The sequence below is a fragment of the Tachypleus tridentatus genome, chromosome 1 (assembly GCF_004210375.1).
Source record: "Tachypleus tridentatus isolate NWPU-2018 chromosome 1, ASM421037v1, whole genome shotgun sequence".
NCBI classification, from domain to species: Eukaryota; Metazoa; Arthropoda; class Merostomata; order Xiphosura; family Limulidae; genus Tachypleus; species Tachypleus tridentatus.
In genome coordinates this window covers 85514113-85536145 of record NC_134825.1, presented here as the reverse complement: position 1 = coordinate 85536145, position 22033 = coordinate 85514113, and the positions used below count along the sequence as shown (strand labels likewise).

General features: G+C 35.9%; 1 protein-coding gene across 1 annotated transcript in view; it reads right to left on the bottom strand.

Annotated features, from left to right (window-relative positions):
* Positions 1-22033, bottom strand: part of LOC143254274 (26S proteasome regulatory subunit 10B) — a 35698-nt gene that overhangs the window by 1250 nt on the left and 12415 nt on the right. The window contains exons 8-11 of the mRNA XM_076509177.1: positions 9019-9080; positions 5103-5223; positions 4232-4312; positions 1874-1945 (exon numbers count right to left, since the gene is read on the bottom strand). Of these exons, the coding sequence (XP_076365292.1) occupies positions 1874-1945; positions 4232-4312; positions 5103-5223; positions 9019-9080 (336 nt within the window). The remainder of the gene's footprint in view (positions 1-1873; positions 1946-4231; positions 4313-5102; positions 5224-9018; positions 9081-22033) is intronic.

The following is a 22033-nucleotide window of genomic DNA, read 5'->3' as shown; positions in this document are numbered from 1 at the left end:
TGACAAGTTATGACAGTGTTCTTGCACTCCTGTTACCATATCCAATATTATAATATTGATCTTTACAAGGTAATCTGTTTTAGTGGACTAGTATTTTATAAAATGGTCACATTTCAATTGTAATACATTATTATTTATAAATAAGTTCTTAACTTGTTTTTCTTAAAACGCACAATAATAGATGAAGTATAGTAAACAATTATCTCTTCTATTTATGAACTTTGTACTAATTTGCTGCATGCAACAGGATGCTAAACCTTATGAAATTTTGCATGTGGAGGATGTTTTTGTTTAAAGGTTCTACAATCATATTTTGAAATAACCAAAAATCATACACTACTGTATCAATACCATAAAATTACATTATAATTTATCATGCTTTGTAAGTAAACCATATTCATGTCTTAAAAAAATGAAATTTTGAGCTCCCTAAAGTTTTACCCCTTCAAATCTAGCAGAGAGAGTATCACCCAAATACTTCAAAAAGGCTGAGAAGGCTACTATAGGGGACATTCTGAACTTTCAATTGGTTATTCACATGTCACAAACAAATGTTTCCAAATATGAAAAGAGGAGGGCATAGATAAGTCAGTAAATGTTACAAAATCTCAGCAAACAGAAAATATTAAAAGTTTCTTATTTTATATTCTAACTTTTCACTGTTAACAATTTGAAATCGTGATTTGTACATCACAAACATTAATATTCAGGTGTCTTTATTTTTTTAATATTTACTCTTAAATTACAAAATTAAGTAATGTATAATATGAAAACTTGGACTATAACCTACAGTTTGATACTAATCATATTGATATAAATTCATAAAATAGTAGTTAAATACAATTTTGAATGAGAGTCAACAAATGAAATGACATAACCCCTTTTTATAGGGTAGGGTTAAGTTATTCACTGTGCTGACTTCAATTTTGCATTTGTTGTGTGGTTTACAGTTTTAATTAGACATGTTTCAAAGGGCAATAAGACAAAATTAAATAGAAACAAGTGTATACTGTTACAAACCTTAAGCTACATATGATAAAAAAACTTGCATTTTCCTGTTACAATCTGCAGTCATTTTAGAAGGAAAGAAAAAAAAAAGTTGTTTAGATTTATTTAGTATTTTATTGTCCATCAGGTTAGTTGAACTGGCCAAGTAAGTATACAGTTAGGTTAGTGAAAAATGTAATTTTATGGAAAAAAAAAGTGATAATCATTTAAGAGGTTTTAAAGGTTATGCAAACAAAATCTGAAAACTAAAGTGAATAAAGTATTTTTAATCTTTACATAAAAATCACTTTGCACTCACACTAGTCTAGTCTCTAAATTCATATATTCATCATTAAATTATTTAATTTTTTGTATACAAAAGAATGTTTACTAAAAACATGTCAAACTTGCAAAGATGCACATACCACATTAAAATGATAGTATGGATATTTCCCTTGGTTCACAAAAAAACCAACAAGGTAAATATTTTTGAATAGTTCACTATCCTTTGTTCTCCTGAAAAAGAATAATAAACTATTCAAAAGCACTCAAGTACTGGATCTTATCTTAAAATCATTACAACTTTTGTACATGATCCTGACTTCTTAATCAGAATCCATTTTCACCATGTAGTTATGATGTTGATCAAATATAGTTGAGTCCATAAAGAAAGTTAATATATACATAGTTGTAGATTACAATTTCTGAGCAGACCAACTTGTGGAAATACTCATATGTAATATTCTGAAACAAGGATGAAACTTGCTATCCTATTATAAGAATCTCACATCTATCCAAGTACACGTATGTTAAATTAATCATTGGAAAATAATAATTTATGATTATAGTAGCAAAAAACAATAAAGAAAGATTCATCACAACTCACCTGCTTCAGTACAAACATTTCTCAAGTCTGCCCCATTAAAGCCATCAGATAGCTTTACTACAGACTCCCAATCTGTTGGTGGCAAAAAACAACAATAAAATAAAAATATACAGTTTATTTAAATGTCTAAAATGTATTTTGAGATTACTAATATAGGTGTCAAAGAACACCTGCACGTTAAAATTTAAGTAACAATATTTCTGTTTCAACATTTTACTAAAAAAAATTTGAATTGCCCCTTGGTAACAGTGTAATTTTAAATTTTTCAACAACTCAAATGATACATGTGAGATTAAGAAAACATTGTTTGATATCAGCTAAATAGCAATCATCTATTGAGATAATTTATTTTCCTTTGATTTTTCTAGTTTCATTTGTATGACCTGTCATTCTGACCCTAATCATAACTTGTAATTAGAATAACTTACTTTTGAATATTTTGTATACTATTGGATACAGCAGATTATAAATTATTCATATCAGTGAATAAAGTAATTTATAGTTTCACTAGACAGAACATGACCTAACTTCTACAGAGAAAAACAATGTAATATAGTGTAAAGTTCAGAAGACTTAAAACAAACTACAGACCTGAGAATTTTTTAGTCTATTTAGATGTTATTTTCATTCCAAAAGTGTTCAATTATAAGGTAATTTTTATCTGTGACAAAGCACCAAGTACACCTTATAAGGTTTATAAGACTGCAAAATATTGCAGCAATTTAAGTTTATTTATTGAATATTGTTTTTAGGTCTATATTGAACATTACACATAATTTAGAGGATGTACATTTATTACATATCTAGTGTTTTTTTACAAATTATAATTGGAAGGAATTGCTACTCAGTTGGCAAAATAAAGAATGACAAATGTTTATAAATGACAATCGGTATACACTCACCAAACAGAAAAACTAAATCAATAAGATTTTTAAATTGAAAGTAGATACTATTTAGTACGTTTCTTCTAGATTTCATGCAGTTTGGTTATGTTTTTCAATTGTGAGAATGAAAAAAAAAAGAATACCAATGACATCTCAATTCCTGAAAGGGTTTTTTAAAAGGTTGCAAATGTTACACAAATTTAAATATAGGTTACACATAAACAACTGATAAAATATTTAATTAAGAAAATCACTCGGCCTCCATTCCATGTTCCATTTATGTACTTTGAAAAGATTTTTTATAAGCAAAATTAACAAAGAATGGGGCAAATAGTAATGTATAATTAATTTTTCAGAATACTGATGATTTAAGTACAGGTTTTTATTGCTTGGACAAGAATCTGATTATTAGGAAAAACTGTTTGGTACTTCTTCAGTGACTTGAGAATTCAATTTCACTTTCACAATAACTGCTACAATCTAAGCTGCCAATTTATTTTTGAAAATTTGAATGATTCATCAATTTTTTCTGAAGTTCATTACAGCTTAAGCTGTAAGCTTTTCTTTATCCCAGCTTTAGAAATTTCAGCAAATACTGTTTCACATTCCTTTAACTCTAAAACAAACAAATCTATAGTTTGAACATGTCTGTTTGAATGGTTTGTTTTATTGTGTTGCAAAAAAACAACAAAAACTACTACATAATGAAGCAATTTGAAATGCAAGATGAATTTTATGCAATTGATCTAAACAGACCTATCTCATCTTCTCCCATGAAAACATTTTTATCTATCAGACTGCAACATCATAATTAAAATGAAACAAAAGAAAAACAAGTTTTAGAAAAAAACCAAACTGTGGTAAAATTTATTCAAACATTTCTTTTAATTAGTTTAGTAACATATCACCAAGCTTTTTTATATCTATGTATTTTCACCGATCTGTAAACCATATTGGCTTATACAGTTGAAAAGAATATAAAAAGAGCATTCATTACACAATTCTTTAAAGCTAGCATATATAGACAATACATCACACTGGCAAAGTGATTTGAGACAGAGTAATTACATAAATTTGAGGAAATTCCAGCTGTGTTGAAGTTACAAGGTTTAAAAAGCACTATTTCTTTCAACTTTTCTCCTAGAAAGCTATACATTGTGCTCAGAAAAAAATTCACAAATATTAATCCTTACATCACACTAAAATCAACCCAAAACTTGCAAAACCAAATTTCACCTATGAAGTTACTATTTTTACTCTGTGAAAAACAACAAGTTTATTTTCTATAAATTTTAACTTATTAGTGTTTTTTTAAATATGGGAACAAAAATAATTTGATTTACTGCTACTGTAGCACTAAGGATGACACTGATGACAAATAAAAAACCCGAAGTAAACTCATAACTGTTCCCAAGATGTTATTTATGAATGTACCTATTTGGCAGTAATTATACCTTGAAACACAAATTCCTACCTATATCTCCATGTTTGGTGATTGGTTGAGCATGAATTTTAAGGATCTCTAATCGAGCTTGTTCATTTGGGAGAGGAATTTCTGAAAATAATGCATAACACTCTTTACAAACTTGTCAAAATGGTAAGGAATATTTCATTAACATAAAATAATAAAAAAAACAAATGTATTGTTAATAAGCCAATATAATATAATGTTATTGCATTAAGTGAGAAAGTTCTTTAGGATTAACAAATATAGTGAAATTTTGTCTCTAACTCAATTCAATATATTTAATCTGATTTACCATTCTTAAGAATTTTAGTTATTCAGAAGTATATTATATAAACAACAGTTATTTAACACTCCTACAAAAAGTGGGGCCTAATAGGCTCCAGAGCAACTTGAAAGGTTATTAATATTAGGCTAATAATTTTGTATTTAAATGAAATTTAAATGATATTTAATGAAATTAAATCAAATGAAATGGCAATTTCATTTAAATACAAATTTATTAGCCTAATATTAATAACCTTTCAAGTTGCTCTGGGGCCTTTTAGGCCCCACTTTTCGTAGGAGTGTTAACATTTATGATGCTGTTAACTTCTTACTGAAATATATCACGTAAATTAGAGTCAAACATCCAAATAATTTTTAAATAGTAATAACCTTTCAATGAACTATTGTGAAACAAAAATAGAAAAATATACCCACTACAAAAACGTATTTTCAGATACTTAAGTACTCATTGTAATCATTAAATTTTCAAAGTGCTTTCAGAGTAGTTTAAGACATTGTTAGACTCATGCCATTTTATAGGTAAAACCCAAAGTACTAAGGTGATCTTACCAAGAAAATGTAAAGAGAGAGAAAAAAAATTAAATGTTCCTACCAATTTTTCTATCCAGACGACCAGGTCTCAGTAAAGCAGGATCAAGAGTATCTGGTCTGTTGGTGGCCATTATGATCTTAACTTTCCCCAAGGAGTCAAAACCATCCATCTGGTTCAATAACTGTAATAAGAAAAAATAAAGTTGTCTGACCTAAAATAAGACTATAGACACTCATAGCTTATGGTCAGGACAAATTAAGTAAAACATACAATGTGGCTAAGTAATTCTATAAATGATAAATTGTGTCTAGACTACCTCTTTCCATTATTTTGAGCCACAACATATAAATCATTTGTCTGATACAAATGTAAATGTGCTCTACAAGCTTTGTTTTTTGCTATTGATTTCCTTGTTCAGTTCTACCATCATTTATGGTTCCTGTCTTGCCTTAAAATTACATAGTAGTACATTTTCATTTTTACGTGCAATAATAGAAACAAAAACCTTTTATTAAAACAAATAGGGAAGGCTGAACATTAATAGAAAAAGAAACAGTAAAGGCTGAAATAATTCATGAAAAATACTAAAACAAAGCTTATCTGGTACAAACTTCACAAATAATTTTTAAGCCAACAAGAAAAAATATCATTCTCTTCAAAATTAGTTTTTTTCTTATTTTGCTTAAAATTCTTAAATGCAACATCCAAAACTTATAAGCTGATAATAGAAAGAAAAAAAAATGTGCTTATATTATTGGTCAGTTTATACTCACACAGAGCTGGATTATTAATAGTATTTACTTATCAATTAACCAACAATCTAATTAATTACATTTGATTAATCAATTAGAATAGAGATTCTGGAACTATGGTACATACAAGCAAAATGGCAATTGGTGATGCCAGACAAGTGCCTTTCTCTAGTCAGCAGTTAAAAACTTGGTGACACTAGCAAATTACCTTATGGGGTTTCTTTTACAGTGAATGTCAAGAGGCTTTTAGTGACTTATATTAAAAAAATTAATTTGGCTATTTTTAGGTTATACCAATTAGTATAGCATAAAACTAACTAATAATCCATATTTTAATAGTATGCAAATTTTACATTCTTAATTTCATAATGCAATATTTTTTTTTTCAATACTAAATTTCCTGTAATGTGAGAAATATGTTTTTTTCTCTCTAGGCATCCCCTCTTCTCTAATTTACTCATTCAACATAAATTACTCACCATGAAATTGTCATCCCTCAGACAAAGCACAATTTTTATAGCCTTCATTCTTGTTTGATCACAGAGTCATCAAATAGAAATTCAGACCTCTCTAATCACACCCACCTGTTACATCCTCTCCTTCAGGAGTTATTAATAGGTTTCTCTTGCAGTTAATACTATATTATCTATAACCAATAAAATGCCAAGACTTTCATCTATCACATAACATATTATATTATATTGTTTTCTAAACACAATTGTCAATTGTAGTACAAGCTTCATTTTATGGGAAACATTGGTTAACTTCAATGAATTTGTAACATCTCTTGTTAGATAGTTTGAAAGCCAGAATAATTGTGATAGTTGTGGGACATTGTTTACTTTTTGCATTTTTATATTTCTATGTTCTTTGGTGCATTAATTAAAAAAAATAATTTAATGCACTAGTATAAAAATGTAGGGTTATCATCAACAGTTGATGACAAAAGAAAGAAGGTCCAGGTATGTACTTTATTTCTTGTTTTTTTATGTGCATTATTTTTTATTATAAAAGTATCTAAAATGTAAAAATAGGTTATCTCTCTGGTTTGACTGAACAGAACAAATAATAATATTACAAAACATTTTCATGAAGCATACACACAAGAAACTCTTGGGTAATGTAATTCAATAGCATAACAAGAATCCCACACTCCTCAAGTGATTTACAACTTCTAAGAGTGTGAACAATAGTTTGACTCAGTTCAAGTGATAATAAAACAATAAAATTTAAATATAAATAGATGTATACTGTTATGAATTTAGAGCTACTTAGGATAAACAAATGTTGTTTCATTATACAATATGAAGTAAGTCTAGAAATAAAGGATGATTTAGATTTATTTTGACAATTTATTTGTAGTTATGAGATCAGTCATGGACCAACCTTGTATAGTTAGAGAAAATAACAGAAAAATAATTTTTTTTTACTGAAAACAAACATTTTAAATATTCTTAGCAGGTTTTAGAAATTATGCAAATGAATTTTGATATTTCCGAGATGAAAAATATTTCTAATCTCAACATCAATATTTCTTTGCAATCAGACTATTAAAAATACTTCAGTGAAAACTCTGAATTTTAGCAGGTGAAAGACTAGTAATGTTTACTGAAAGCCTGCAAAATGTGTGGAAATATATGTAACTATATTAAAAGTTAGTACATCAAAACTATAAAGACTTTAAATGAGTAGAAAAGTGGTCATGTTGTCACTCAATGAGACCAAGCTCATACAGAGAGATTGCCAAGTTGTATAATAACATTATCTTTACAATCTTAAACATTTCAATCAGATCTCCTATCACTCTTCTTTTTCAAGAAAAATAATTTCTGAGATCTTAATCTCTCCTCCTATAACAACCTTCCTATCTAAACACTTTTCACCAATTCGGCATCCTATCTAAGGTAAAGAGCCAAAGATTGAACATAATACTCCAAATATAACATAACCAGTAACCTTAAAATGAAGTTATAACCTCTTTAAACTTATATTCAGTATTTCTGTAGATTCACCCTAAACTCTTGATAGCTTAAGAGACTGATCAACCATTAAACCAAAATCCTTTCTTTCATGAAATGTTAAAATTTTCCCATCAAAAGTGTATTTATAATTCACCTCATGGCAACTTAGATGTATTATCTCAAATTTATTATAATTAAAACTCATCTACAATTTAATGTCCACTAAATAATTTAATTTTTTTCAACAGCATTAGCATCCTCTATACAGCCAGAAACACCCAAGATCTTAATATCATCAGTAAATTTAAGTAACTTATTAAACATTCCTTCATCTATGTTGCCAATATAAATCAAAATGATGGGTGGGTGAGAGGAGGTTGTTTGATTCAAGAAACCAAACAAAATGAGCATAAACCATCCTCTCTAAGGTCTTACAGAGGCAGCTTGTCAAAGTAGTTGAACAGTACTTTGAAGGAATTTTGGGATCCTTCCCAGGCTTAGAGAAAGGTAGGACAATAGCCTGGTGCCAGGCATCAGGAAAAACATTCTCCTGCCAAATCCAGTTAAAACAATCAAAAGAATAGCAAGAGAATAAGGAGATAGATGGCACAGCATTTCTTAGGGTATCTCGTCAGGTCTGACCAATGTACTTCCAGACCAATGAAGGGCTAGTTTCAGTTCCACCAGTGTAAAGGGGCAATTATAGTCATAGAGACAATCAGCTTGAAGGGAAAGAGGTGATCACTCTGCCTAACTCTTGATGGCTAAGAAGGTGGAGGATGAAACAGGAGTGCTAGATACCCAGCAAAAGCTTTCACCAAGAGTATTGGCAATAATACAGATAACAACTATTTCCTGGCAATCAGAGAGCAAGATAGAAAGGAGACAGAATTATATTACCCACTGACTTTTCAAATCTCATCCCATATTTAATCAAAATTGCATTTCTTTGAATTTTAACTATTAGAAAAGCACATTTCATTTCTTTTTTCTAAATACAGCACTTAGTGTAATTACAGGCAAAATACACGATCACTTGGGGCCAGCACTGTTTAAAACAAGTATGGCTATTGCTATCATTTGATCCTTTTAAAATAAGCATTACTTTTTCTAAAAATTTGTTCAAGAGGACAAATACCCTCTCCAACATCAACATACTAGCACACAAATTATTAGTGGATTGCTACTCTAGATGTATGATTTGTAGTATTTTTTACTAATGGTTATTAGCCTTTAAGTTTAAGCACAAAGAATATTACTTACTTCCATTAAAGTCCTTTGAATCTCCCTATCTGCTGATGTACCTTCTGAAAAACGTCTTCCACCTAAATTTTTGAGAAAAAAAAAATTTAGACTACTCCCAGTAAAATTTTGCAAAATTCTTAAACTAAAATAAATAATCCTATTTTATAAACTAAAGTGTAAAATAAATCATGCTTAAATCTATAAAAAGCTGAAGCAAATATCTTCTATTTATATGAAATCGAAAGGTTATAATTTTCCTATACTGAAAATACATTGATATTTACTTCCTCTCACCTAAATAGCTATTCTTGTTCAGTGCTGCCCTCTACATCAAAAAATACTCACATGCCACAAGCCTTAAGCTTTCACATATCTTACAATCAACTGATTCAAATGTGTCTCACATGCAAATTATAAAGCAACAACCTTCCAACAGTAAGAGTGGGTCACAATCTCCTGATACATGTAACTCCCTCTACTTTATTTTACCAAACTATCAGTTTGAATTTTGGCAGAAAATGGGACTGGGAGGATTAGTTTTCAGTAAAGGAGTGAAGTGAAAGTACCAATCAGAAATATATTTTCAATAAAGGAAAAATTGTATCTTCCAATATGGTAGATAAACAGCTAGAATCTCACACTGAGTAGGTGGAGAGACTGGTAAAGGGAAAGAAAGAAGCATATTTTGAAAATGTATGAAGGACATCTTGAAAGAGTAGATCCCAGTAGTGGAGAACCATACTTGGGAGATTTCACTACTTCTATACAAGGTACGCTCTTCACCCAGTATGGAAAGAAGTGTCACAGACATGGATGGAAACTAGGAAAGCACATCCAAAAGAGAAACGACAGTAGTTGGATAGGGATCTGAACCACTTCACTGGAGTCTCAATCCCCTAAAGGTACATTAATGTGGGTAAGAGTAAAAGGATGTGCCTCCAGGAGAAGAGTGGCTATAGTATGACGAACTGTACAAAGCAAGTAAACTGCATCCAAAACCCACGCTGCTGGAAACCAACATCAATATGCATTAAATCATCATTGCCTTATAGTATGTACTTGATTAATTTAACCATACCTAAACAGGCACTACCCTCCACCATAAATAAAAAAAAAAGGGACCTGTCCTGGAAAAATAAGAGATACATAAAAAGGTATCTTACCTGGTTACAGTCTCACCAAAGAGTGAAGGATGGCAATAAGTAGATGACAGAACCTCAACAAGGAAGAAACAGTAACCCAAGGCAGAGAACAGGAGATGAACATATGAAACATAGTCCCAGTAGTTGACAGGCAAAGTACCTTCAACATATGACAATTCTGATATGCAGGGGAAAAGGAAAGTGAATGATTGGAGTGAAAACACTGGGAATTGATGATGTAAAGAAGGAGACAAGGAATAATAGGCCAACCAAATCACAATCCAAACCCAACAGATAAGGGTTGATTGATTTTGTGTTTTATGGGACAAAGCAGCTAGGCTATCTGCTCCAAACATCCAGTAAAAAGGTAAAAATAAATTAAATATAGTAAAATACATAAAAGGAAATGAAGGTAAAACAAAACATCATTGAAAAACAGAAAAAGCATAAAACCAATGTTGACACGTAGTCTACAATGTTAAGAGAGAAAGCAGAGTAAGAGAAGTTGTAAAGGACTTTCTCTAGCAAAACAGTAATGATCATAACCCACCAGGAAGACTAACAGGTAAGTACAAGAACCACCGTCAGTCACCTGAAGTTGGTCTTTCCAGTCCAGGTTCCAGGTTACGTGTCATTATGGCCAGTACCAAAAGGTAAAGTAAGAAAGTGTTAAAAGACATGCAGCAAAACTGTAATAACAACTTGCCAGGATGACTAACGGGTAGTTCAAACAGCAGCGTTTGTCACCTGAAGTTGGCCTTTCCAGTGCTGGTATCTAGTTATTTAATGTTCTGGCCATTTTCCAATGTCAAATCAAACTGGAGAGATTGAGAGTCTGAAAAGGGAACCACAATTAAAAAGGTGTAATGAATAAAATCAAACCCTTAAATGAGATTAAAAAGATTAATGGCCATTAAGAAACTAAAAACTTTATCAAGGTGGACAGTGACTCCATCACCAATAACACTGTCCAATGTTACAGATAAAACCTGAGAAAAAACATGTTTAAAATATTGCCGTCATTGAGAATCGTAATGATGGCAAGAAAGTAAAATGTGGCTTACTGTGATTTGAGCACTACACAAACTACACATTGGTGCATCAGTTCCAGATAGAAGAAAACGATGAGTTAAAAAACTGTGACCAATGCATAGTCTAGTTAGAACAACTTCCTCCTTCCGAACCTTATGGAAGCTAGATGGCCAAAGACCAATATAGGGTTTCATTTGAAAAAGCTTGTGTCTTGTTGCTCACTCCAAGTGGACTGTCAGCTGGCATGGAGCCGAGCCTTAAATACAAGACCATAGTCCATGTTCGGAATAGTCACAGTGGTGATAGTGTCGGAGCAGATAGATTTAGCTGCCGTGTCTACAAGCTTGTTCCCGTGAATACCAACATGGCCTGGTATCCAGAAAAACTGGATAGAAGTTAATGAGAAATGGGCCAGTCGGTTTTGAATATTAGCGAGAACAGAGTGTGAGCCAATGTGTAGCGATTCCAGGGCCAGTATAGAACTAAGCGAGTAAGTATCAATAGTACAGTTGGAGTACTGCTCAGCTTCAATATGATCCGGGGCAAGAGATATGGCATACAGTTCAGCAGTGAACACAGAAGCTGTAGAGGGGATTCTGCAAGCATCCACCGAACTGCAGCAAACCATAGCAGAGCCCACTGAATTACCTGATTTGGAACCATCTGTAAAAATGGGAAGGAAATAATTGTTTGAAAGATGTTCATTAAATAAATGATGGTACTTCCAATCTGGAGTATCTGCCTTTTTCAGATGACTGAAAGAAAGGTCACATTTGGGGGCTGTAATAAGCCATGGTGGGATGGGCTGACCTGTGGAATCTGCAATGTTATCCAAGGACAAGTCCAAGTCATCCAATTGCGCCTGGATGCGAAAGCCAAACGGAGCAATGGCAGATCATCTGTTCTGAAAAAGTATGGCCCACTGAGGAAGGAAAACACATCCCCAGGTGGGATGCTTTGGTAAGGAACGAAGTTTCGAAGAATATAGTAAAGATAGTTGCAAACGGCAAAGGTGCAGAGAAGGTTCATGAGATTCAATGTATAAGCTTTGAACTGGAGAGGTGCAGAAAGCAGTGCAGAGTTGAAGTCCTTGGTGATGAATAGGGTCTTTCATCTTTAAGGCTGAGGGTCTGGCAGAGCCACTGATCCATAGTTGAGTTTTGATCGAATAAGAGCACGAGAAACCTTTAACATAGAACATCAATCTGATCCCCAACTGGAAGTAGAGAGGACATGGAGGATGTTCAGTGCTATTGTACATTTGACCTGTAGCTGTTTTAAGTGTGGTATAAAGGTCAGCTTACGGTCAAAGATAAGCCCCAAGAACTTGGTCTCAGGGACCACTGGCAGCGAAACTTCACCGATATGAAGTTCAGGATCAGGGTGAATACCCCGTTGGCAGCAAAAGCACATGCAAACAGTTTTAGAGAGAAAATATTAAAGCCGTTCGCCGTAGTCCACTTCAGTACACGATCGAGGGCAGTTTGTAGTTGCCGCTCAATATATCTCATGTTTGACAACTGACATGAGATGTGAAAGTCGTCAACATACAGCCCATTCGCAACAGTGAGAGGGAGTTGTTCAGTAATGGCATTTATCTTTATACTGAAAAGTGTGACACTCAATACACAGCCTTGAGGGACTCCAAGTTCCTGTACAAAAGAACGGGAAAGTGTCGAACCTACGCGAACTTGGAATCTCCTGTCCATTAAAAATTTTTTAATAAACATGGGTAAATGGCCACGTAACCCATATATATGGAGATCTTGCAAAATGCCACACCTCCATGTTGTGTCATAAGCCTTCTCAATGTCAAAGAATATTGATACAAGATGTTGGCATTTGAGAAAGGCTTGATGTTTCAAGTCGAATTAGGTGGTCTGTGGTGGAATGCTGTCGTCGGAACCCACACTTGGTGGGCGAGATGAGGTTGTGTGATTCGAGGAACCAAACAAGACAAGCATTAACCATCCTTTCTAAGGTCTTACAGAGACAGCTTTTCAAAGCAATTGGATGGTAGTTTGAAGGAATCTTGGGATCTTTCCCTGGCTTAGAGAAAGGTAAAATAATAGCCTGGTGCCATGCATCAGGAAAAACATTCTCCTGTCAGATCCGGTTAAAGACAATTAGAAGGACATCAAGAGAAGCAGGAGATAGATTGTGCAGCATGTCATAGTGTACATCATCAGTTCCAACAGATGTACTGCCAGACCGATGAAGGGCAATTTTCAGTTCCACCAGTGTAAAGGGACAATTATAGTCAAAGAGACAGTCAGTTTGAAAGGAAAGAAGTGAATGCTCTGCCTGAGTCTTGATGGCCAAGAAGGTGGAGGAACAAGCAGAAGTGCTAGATACCTGGCAAAAGCTTTCAACTAGAGTATCAGCGATGCTCCGGACATCAGTCACCTCCTGACCATCAGAGAGTAAGATCGAGAGGGGGACAAAATTGTAGTGCCCACTGACCTTTCAAATCCTGTCCCATATGACCTTGGAACTGGTGGTAGAAGATATGCTGGTTGTGAACTTAATCCAAAATTCCTTCTGGCTTTGATGTCTTACCCACCAAGCATGTGCACGGGCCCATTGAAAATGGACGCGGTTCGTAAGTGTGGGATATCTACGAAAAGTATCCCAGGCCCGTTTTTGAGCCTTCCGTGCTAAGTGGCAAGCAGGATTCCACGACGGACGAGGATATCATGGAAAACGTGTCAAGGTTTTAGGAATACACTGAGCAGCTGCTTTTATAATACAGCCAGTTACCTCTGCAACACAGTCGTCTACTGATGGCTGATTCACGATGGCAGGATCAAGTTCTGTGAGAGCAGTGAAAGTGGACCAGTCTGCCTGATCCAGCTTCCACTGGGGCACGCGGGTAGGGTGACCACAGCCAGTCTCTCTCAAAAGTATAGGAAAATGATCACTGCCTAGTGGATAATTGTCAACCCTCCATGAAAAATGGGAGAATAATGAAGGGGAGCAAACTGAGAGATTAATAGCAATAAAGGGCTGACTAGGTGCATGAAAATAAGTGGAAGAACCAGTATTGAAAAGAGAAAGATTGTGATCAGAAAGCATACGCTCTACAGAGCGACCCCTCCCATCAATAACAGCACTCCACCAGAGGGGATGATGTCCATGAAAGTCCCCCAGGAGTAGAAAGGGAGACAGCAACTGTTTAAAGAGAGCATCAAGGTCTGATTGATCATATGTCTCTCCAGGGGACAGGTAGAGAGAACAAACAGTGATGGTATGACCTCCAAAGGTCACTCAACACAAAGACATGGTGGGCACATGCTGATCAACCAATTGTGCCACCCCTCCATGTACTCGTCCATCACACAGCCTGTCATTTCTGTACAGAGAAAATTGCCGAATGGTGACTGTATTAGCAGGTTTTAGAAATGTTTCTTGTAAGGAAGGACATACAGAATGGTAGAAAGCAATCAGTGTTTTGATATCATCCAGATTAGAACTTAAACCTTGACAGTTCCATTGTATCAAGGTGGCCACTTTTAATGATGGGTAGGCGAATTGGCTGGAGAACCCTTCTGTTTACCACCATGTCTGTTTTCCTTACTGTCCTTAGTCGGAGGAGGTCTATCAACCTCCATGGATTCTGCCCTGGGTCGATTGGGCAGGTCTTTGTTATTGGAAGGGGATTCCAGTGACTATGGATGCGAACGAATGATTGTTTTGCCTCTTGGGGTGGGAGAAAAAGATGTATCAAAAGAAATGCCTATATCTGAAACTGAAGGATGTGGATCTTGAGGTTTGTTGGAATGTATGGGAGGAACAGAGATGGGTGTGGAAGTCAATTCATCAACCTTTTTAACCATGGAGATCAAAAGGCTTTTCATTTGTTTTGAAAACGATTCTCTTGGAGGCACAGAGAGATCTGTCTGCACTCCCACTGTAGTTGTGGAACGAAGTGCAGCAGCATATGTCCGAGATGGAGTGGCGGGCAGCAATTTTCGAGCCTCAGGATAACTAATGTTACGAGTTGTTTTCAAACGCTGCACCTCTTTTTCCTCCAACCATTTTGGGCAAGAACGAAAGTAGGAAGGGTGAGAACCATTGCAGTTGATGCAATGTGGGTCCATGTAACATTCATAAGAATCGTGGTCCTTACCACCTCAACGAGCACATATCAGGGAACCATGACATGATATCTTTGAGTGGCCGAACCTCTGACATTGGAAACATCGGAGAGAGTTTGGAATGTATGACTGTACCCTGCAAATTAGATAACCTGCCTTGATGGTGGCAGGTGCATGTAATGATGTAAATGTCAAAACGAGGGTATTTGTTGGCAGTGTAACTCCATCTTTACGAGTGGAGATGCGCCTCACTGCAGAAACTCCTTAAGTGGAGAGACCAGCGAGAATCTCTGACTCGAGGACATTCTTCAAATCCCTCTCAACAATAACTCCTCATGATGAATTCAAGGTAGCATGAGGGGTAACCTCAATAGGTATATCCCCAATTGCCATTGAATTCAAGAGGAGTTCATTGTAGTGGGTTGTGGATGTTTCAACCAATATGTCTCCAGATCGAAGCTTCTTTACTGACTTTGGAGAGCCAGCAAGACCCTCTAGTCCCTTCTGAATAAAAAAAGGGGACAAATGCCCTAAAGGTTTTTCTGAAAGAGAATGTAATATAAGAAAATGAGGTACATGTGTTACAGATGTTGAAGATTGCTGCTCAGAGTCTTCAAGACGTGGTCGCTTACCTATTGACTGTTTTTTCACCATTTTATTTAAATTTTTTAAAGGACGATCCATTGGAAAAAAGGAAAATTTCAACACCCACTGACCCCACCCACCATGAAGCCCTACAAGGGGACGCACTACAATGTCATGCAAAGACAATGCAGCAACGTCAGGGTTTCGTGAGCACTATATCCAAACACAAGCATCAGACACAATGTCCACAACACCCGTTGAGAACTTCCAACACTGGTACTTGGTTGACTCTCGCCCAAGTGGACCAGCCGATTGACCCAAGGGGGCTATCCAAAGGCTGCCCGTCTACAGGAATTCAAGGCCAAAGTGGTGTGTTAGGGTTGGACCCCTCAACCACCAGGATCCTCTCCTCCCCTTCACAGGTTGTCATGCACAGCAAACACGTGGGTGGATGTTTAGATCCCAGAGAAGGTAAACTGAAAGAACAGAACCTTCCCTGGGAGGCCTCCTCACCACGTACAGGAATCCACACCAAGGGGACAGATAAGGGAGGAAGGGGGAAAAATCATAGACAATGGAGTTATGTAAAGGAATGAAACCATGAGAAAAAAATTCAGTAGAAAGAAGTCTTGAAAATAATGAAGCATCTCCAAAGCATGTACTGGAAAGAAAATGTCATCTGGATCCAAATTAGAATGAAGGTGGAAGATGGCAAGAAATGTAAAAGTTGAAAAGAATACTCCATGAGCCTCCAAAATGCAAATTATTAAAACTGTTCAAGAAGAAAAGGAATTTATCGAGCCAAAACAGCAAAGAAAGCCACATCTGTGCTGTTCGGGTAGGATAAATCAGAACAACCTGATACAAAGAGAAATGGATGAACAAACACTTTGGGAAGGTAGGTATTTCATGTTTATTGGCATGAAGCTACTAGGCTATCTGTGCCAAATGAGGTGTAGCGTACTGCAATGTTATATGGAAATTAAGGTAAAAATATGTAAAATTAAGACCCACCACAAAGAATGAAGCATTAATTTGAAACTTGTGCTGTCAGTCACTTGAAGCTGGCCTTTCCAGTCCTGGGTTCAGGTCAAAATAAAATGTGTAAAAGAAATCATGCTAAAACCATATATAATCCAATAAAAACCTGAAGTTAAAATGACCAATGGCTCTTAAAAATGTAAAAACATGAAGGAGATGGGCAGTATCACCTACGATATTGGCTAATATCGAGAGCAAAACCTTGAAAATGTATTTAAAATGGAGTCATCATTCTTGGTTGTAAAGAGAGCAGGATAATAAAATATGTGTGATTGTGACCCGAGTGCCATACAGACCATACATTGGTGGATCAGTCCCAGATAAAAGGAAGTGGTGAGTTAAAAGACTGTGACCAATGTGTAGCCTAGCCAAAACAACTTCCTCCCTTCAATCTTTACAGAAACAAGATGGCCAAAGAGCTGAAGAAGGCTTGATTTGAAAAAGCTTATTATTTTGTTGCTCACTCCACATTGACTGCCAACTGGTGTACAGTGAGGTTTTGATAACTAGACCATAGTCCAGGTATGGAACAGGTACCGTGGTGATAGAGCCAGAGCAGATGGACTTTGCTGCTCTGTCAGCTAGCTCATTCCTACAAATACCAACATGACCTAGTATAAAAAAAATTTGACAGAGAGATGGGACAGTTTGTTTTGGATATTGATAAGAATAGTGTGGGAATAGAGTCAATAGACAACTGAGTGAATTAGTATAGATCGTACAATTCGTATATTGCACAGTTTCAATATGAATCAGGGCAAGAGATACGGCATACAATTCAGCAGTGAACACAGAAACTATAGAGGGGATTCTCTGTGCTACAATCGAACTGTAACAAACCATGGCAGAGCCTACAGGGTCACCTGATTTTGAACCATCTGTATATATGGAAATGGATGGATTGTTTGAAAGATGTTCAGCAAAAAAAAGAGTGATATTTCCAATCAGGAGTATTTGCCTTCCTCAGGTGACTCAAAGATATGTCACAGTTGGTGATAGTAATTACCCATGGTGGAAGAGGCCGATCGTTTAGTAATGCTATGCTATTCAATGATAAATCCGATTTTTCTGATTGTGCCTGGATATGAAGGCTAAAAAGAACAATGGCAGATTTTGTATTATAAAAAAGTGTGGCCCACTGAGGATGGAAAACACAACTCCAAGTAAGATGTTGTGGTAAAGAGCAAAATTTGGAAACATACATAAAAGACAGTTGCAAACAGCAAATATACAGAGGCGGTTCATGGGACTCCACATACAAACTTTGGACTGGAGAGGTATGAAGGGCCCCAGTACAAAGCCAAAGCCCCTGATGGTGTACAGGATCCAACATTTTCATGTGCTGAGGTTCTGGCAGAACCATAAACTATAGACCCATAGTCAAGTTTGGATCAGATAAGGGCATGATAAATTTTATGCATGGAGTAACAATCTGCTCTCAAAGAGGTGGAAGAGAGGAGAAGGAGGATGTTTAGTGCTCTTATATATTTGACATGAAGTTGCTTGATATGTGAAGTAAAATTTAATTTACAGTCAAATATAAGACCTAAGAACTTTGTCTCAGAGACAACAGGAAGTACATCATCATTAATACAAAGTACTGGATCTGGATGAATATCCCATTGGTGGCAGAAAAGTGTACAAACAGTTTTAGGGAGAGAAAGTTGAAAAACATTTGCTGTGGTCCACTTAAGTATATGATTGATTGCAGTTTGTAGCTGCCACTCAATAAACCTTATGTTTGATGAATGACAAGAGATGTGAAAATCATCAACAAAAAGACCATTTGAAACTGTAGGGGGTAGCTGTTCAATGATGGCATTAATCTTTATAATGAAAAGTGTGACACTCAGAATACAGCCCTGAGGGACTCCAAGTTCCTATGGGAAAAAATTGGAAAGTGTTGAGCCCACATGGACCTGGAATTGGTCGTTCATTAAAAAATGCTTAATAAAAAGTGGCAAATTTCCACACAATCTGTATGAGTGAAGGTCTTGCAAGATGTCATATCTCCATGTTGTATCATAAGCTTTCTCTAAATAAAAAAAAAATAGAAACAAGATGTTGTCACTTCAAAAAGGCTTCTCTGACTGATGTTTCAAGGTGAATTAAGTGGTCTATCATACAGCATTGTCTTCAGAATCCAAACTGAGTGGGTGAGAGAAGGTTGTTTGATTCAAGAAACCAAACAAGATGAGCATTAATCATCTTCTAAGATCTTACCTAAACAACTCAAAATAATTGGACAGTAATTAGAACGAATCTTTGGATCCTTCTCAGGTTTAAGAATAGGTAGTACAACAGCTTGGTGCCAAGCATCAGGAAAGACATACTCCTGCCATATCCAGTTAAAGACAGGCAGGGGAAAGGTGGTATAGCATCTCATAATGCATATCATCAGGTCCAACTGATGTATTGCCAGACCAATGAAGAGCAAGTTGGAGCTCTGCCAGTGTAAGAGGGTGATTGTAGTCATAGGGATGATCAGTTGAAAAAAAAAGAGGCAGATGTTCAACTGGTGTTTTAATAGCTAGGAAGGAAGGGGATGAGTTTGAAGAGCTAGATACATGAGAGAAACACTCACCAAGAGTATTGGCAATGCTCTGAACATCAACAACTTCATGACCATTGGATATTAAAATATGGAGGGGGCAAAAGTATACTATCCACTCACTTTCCAGATCTTGTGCCATATGACTTTTGAACTGGTGGTTGAAGAAATGCTGGAGGTGTATTTAACCCAAGTTTCTGTCTGACTTTGATGTCTTAACTCACCGAGCATGTGCACGGGTCTGCTGAAATGCATTTCTGAACTTTTCATGTTATATAAGAAGCAGAATTCTACCAAGGGTGGGATGCCGTGAGAAAGATGTCGAAGTTTTGGGGATGCACTGAGCAACTGCTTGGACAATACAGTGAGTTACTGCTGCTACACAATCATCTATCAATGATTTACATAAGATGACAGGATCAAGTTCCGAGAGAGCAGTGAAAGAGGGCTAGTTGGCCTTGTCCAACTTCTACTGAGACACACAGATCGGATGGTACTGAGCATGGCCAATCTCTTTTAAAATAATAGGAAAATGATCATTACTTTGTGGATTAAGGTCAACCTCCCAAAAAATGCAAGTAAAAGCAAAGGGGAACAGATAGAAAGATCTATAGCAGTAAATGACTGACTGGGTGCACAAAAATAAGTGAAAGAGCTAGTATTGAAGAGAGACTGGTTGTGATTCAAGAGCATATGCTCTATAGCACAACCCCTCACATCAATACTAGAACCACCCCAGAGGGAATTATACCCATTAAGATCCCTCAAAATTAAAATGGGGGTTGGCAGTTGCTCAATGAGGGCATCAAGGTCTGATTGATTATAATTTTTTCCAGGGGGTACAGAGAGCAAACAGTGATGGTACAACCCAAGGAGATACAGATGGCTACAGCCTCCAAGAACATATTCAACGACAAGGAACGGGTGGGCACATGCTGATCAACCAGCAGTGCTACTCCCCTATGTCCTTATCCTACACATAGCCTGTCATTTCGGTATAAGGAGTATTGTCAAATTGTGACTGTAATAGTAGGTTTTAAAAATGTTTCCTGCAAGGAAAGACATATGGAATGATAAAAGTCAATCAAATCCTTGATGTCATTCACATTTGACTGAAAACCTCGACAGTTCCATTAGGTTAACACAGCCAAAGAGACCTTCTGCTTGTAACCACATTTTTTTTCTTATACTGGATGCAGGTCTATTACCCTCTACTGATCCTGCTTTGGATTGAGTAGGCATGTCAATGTTTGTAGGTATACATTCTGATGACTGAGGAAGACCCCATGGAAACACCTGGGCCTGAACAAGATAAAGTTGGGCAATAACTGGAAGATGTGGTAGGGGCAGAGATTGAAGTAGATACTGATTTGTTAACTTTTTTGATTTTGGAGGGTACTAAATTAAGTTGCACTGTAAAGGATTCTGTAGGAGGCACAGAATGGTCTGTCTGGACTCCGACTGTAGTAGTAGAACGGATTACAGCAGCATAAGTCCGAGATAGAATTGGGAATAATTTCCGAGCCTCTGGGTAAGCAATATTGTGAACTGTCTTTAGACGTTGTACTTCTTTCTCTTCTACCCATTTAGGGCAAGAAGTAAAATAGGAAGGATGTGGACCATTACCATTAATATAATGCAGTTCTAGTTGGCATTCAAAAGCATCATGGTCTTTACCAGCACAATGGGCACATGTCAAGGAACCATGGCAAGATGTTTTTGAATGACCAAATTGTTGACAATGGAAACATCTAACTGAGTTAGGAATATAAGGACGTACCTTACAATTCAGATATCCTGCCTTGATTGTGGTGGGAGAACGTGATGTTGTAAATGTTAATATTAGAACATTTGTTGGCTCCATAATCCTGTCTTTATGAGTAAAAATTTGGTGCACAGCTATAACACCTTGGCTGGTGAAACCTGCAAGAATCTCTGACTCAGGAATGGTCTTTAAATCCCTCTCAACTATAACTCCTCTGGAGGAATTCAAAGTAGAATGAGGAGTAACCTCAATGGGTATATCCCCAATGGCCTTTGATTTCAAGAGGAGTTTGGAATGTTATGATGAAGATGTTTCCACTAAAATGACCCATACCATAACTTTTTACCAATTTAGAAGAGCCAGCAACCCCTTCCAAATCCTTCTGAATAAAAAATGGAGACATCTGCCTTAAGGGTTTTTCAGTTAAAGAATGTATCATTACAAATTGCAGAACAGATTCAAGTTGTGAGTTTGACCTACAGAGTCATCAATGTATGGTCATTTGCCAGTAGTTGGATTTTTCTCTATGCTGTCATGCTTATTTTTTTTTTATTTGAGGGTTATCCATAATAATAATAAGAAGAATATTTTGGTGCCCACTGACCCCACCCCCCATGGAGCCCTACAATGGGATGCACTACAGTACCATATAAGATCATTGCAGTGATGGCATAATTTCATGAGCACTATACCTGAACACCAGTATCAGACATAATGTCCACTTCACCTGTTGAGGGTATCCTATGCTGGCACTCAGTTGACCCTAGCCCAAGTGGACCAGCCGATTGATCTTGAAGGGGGGGGGGCACCCCAAGGCCAT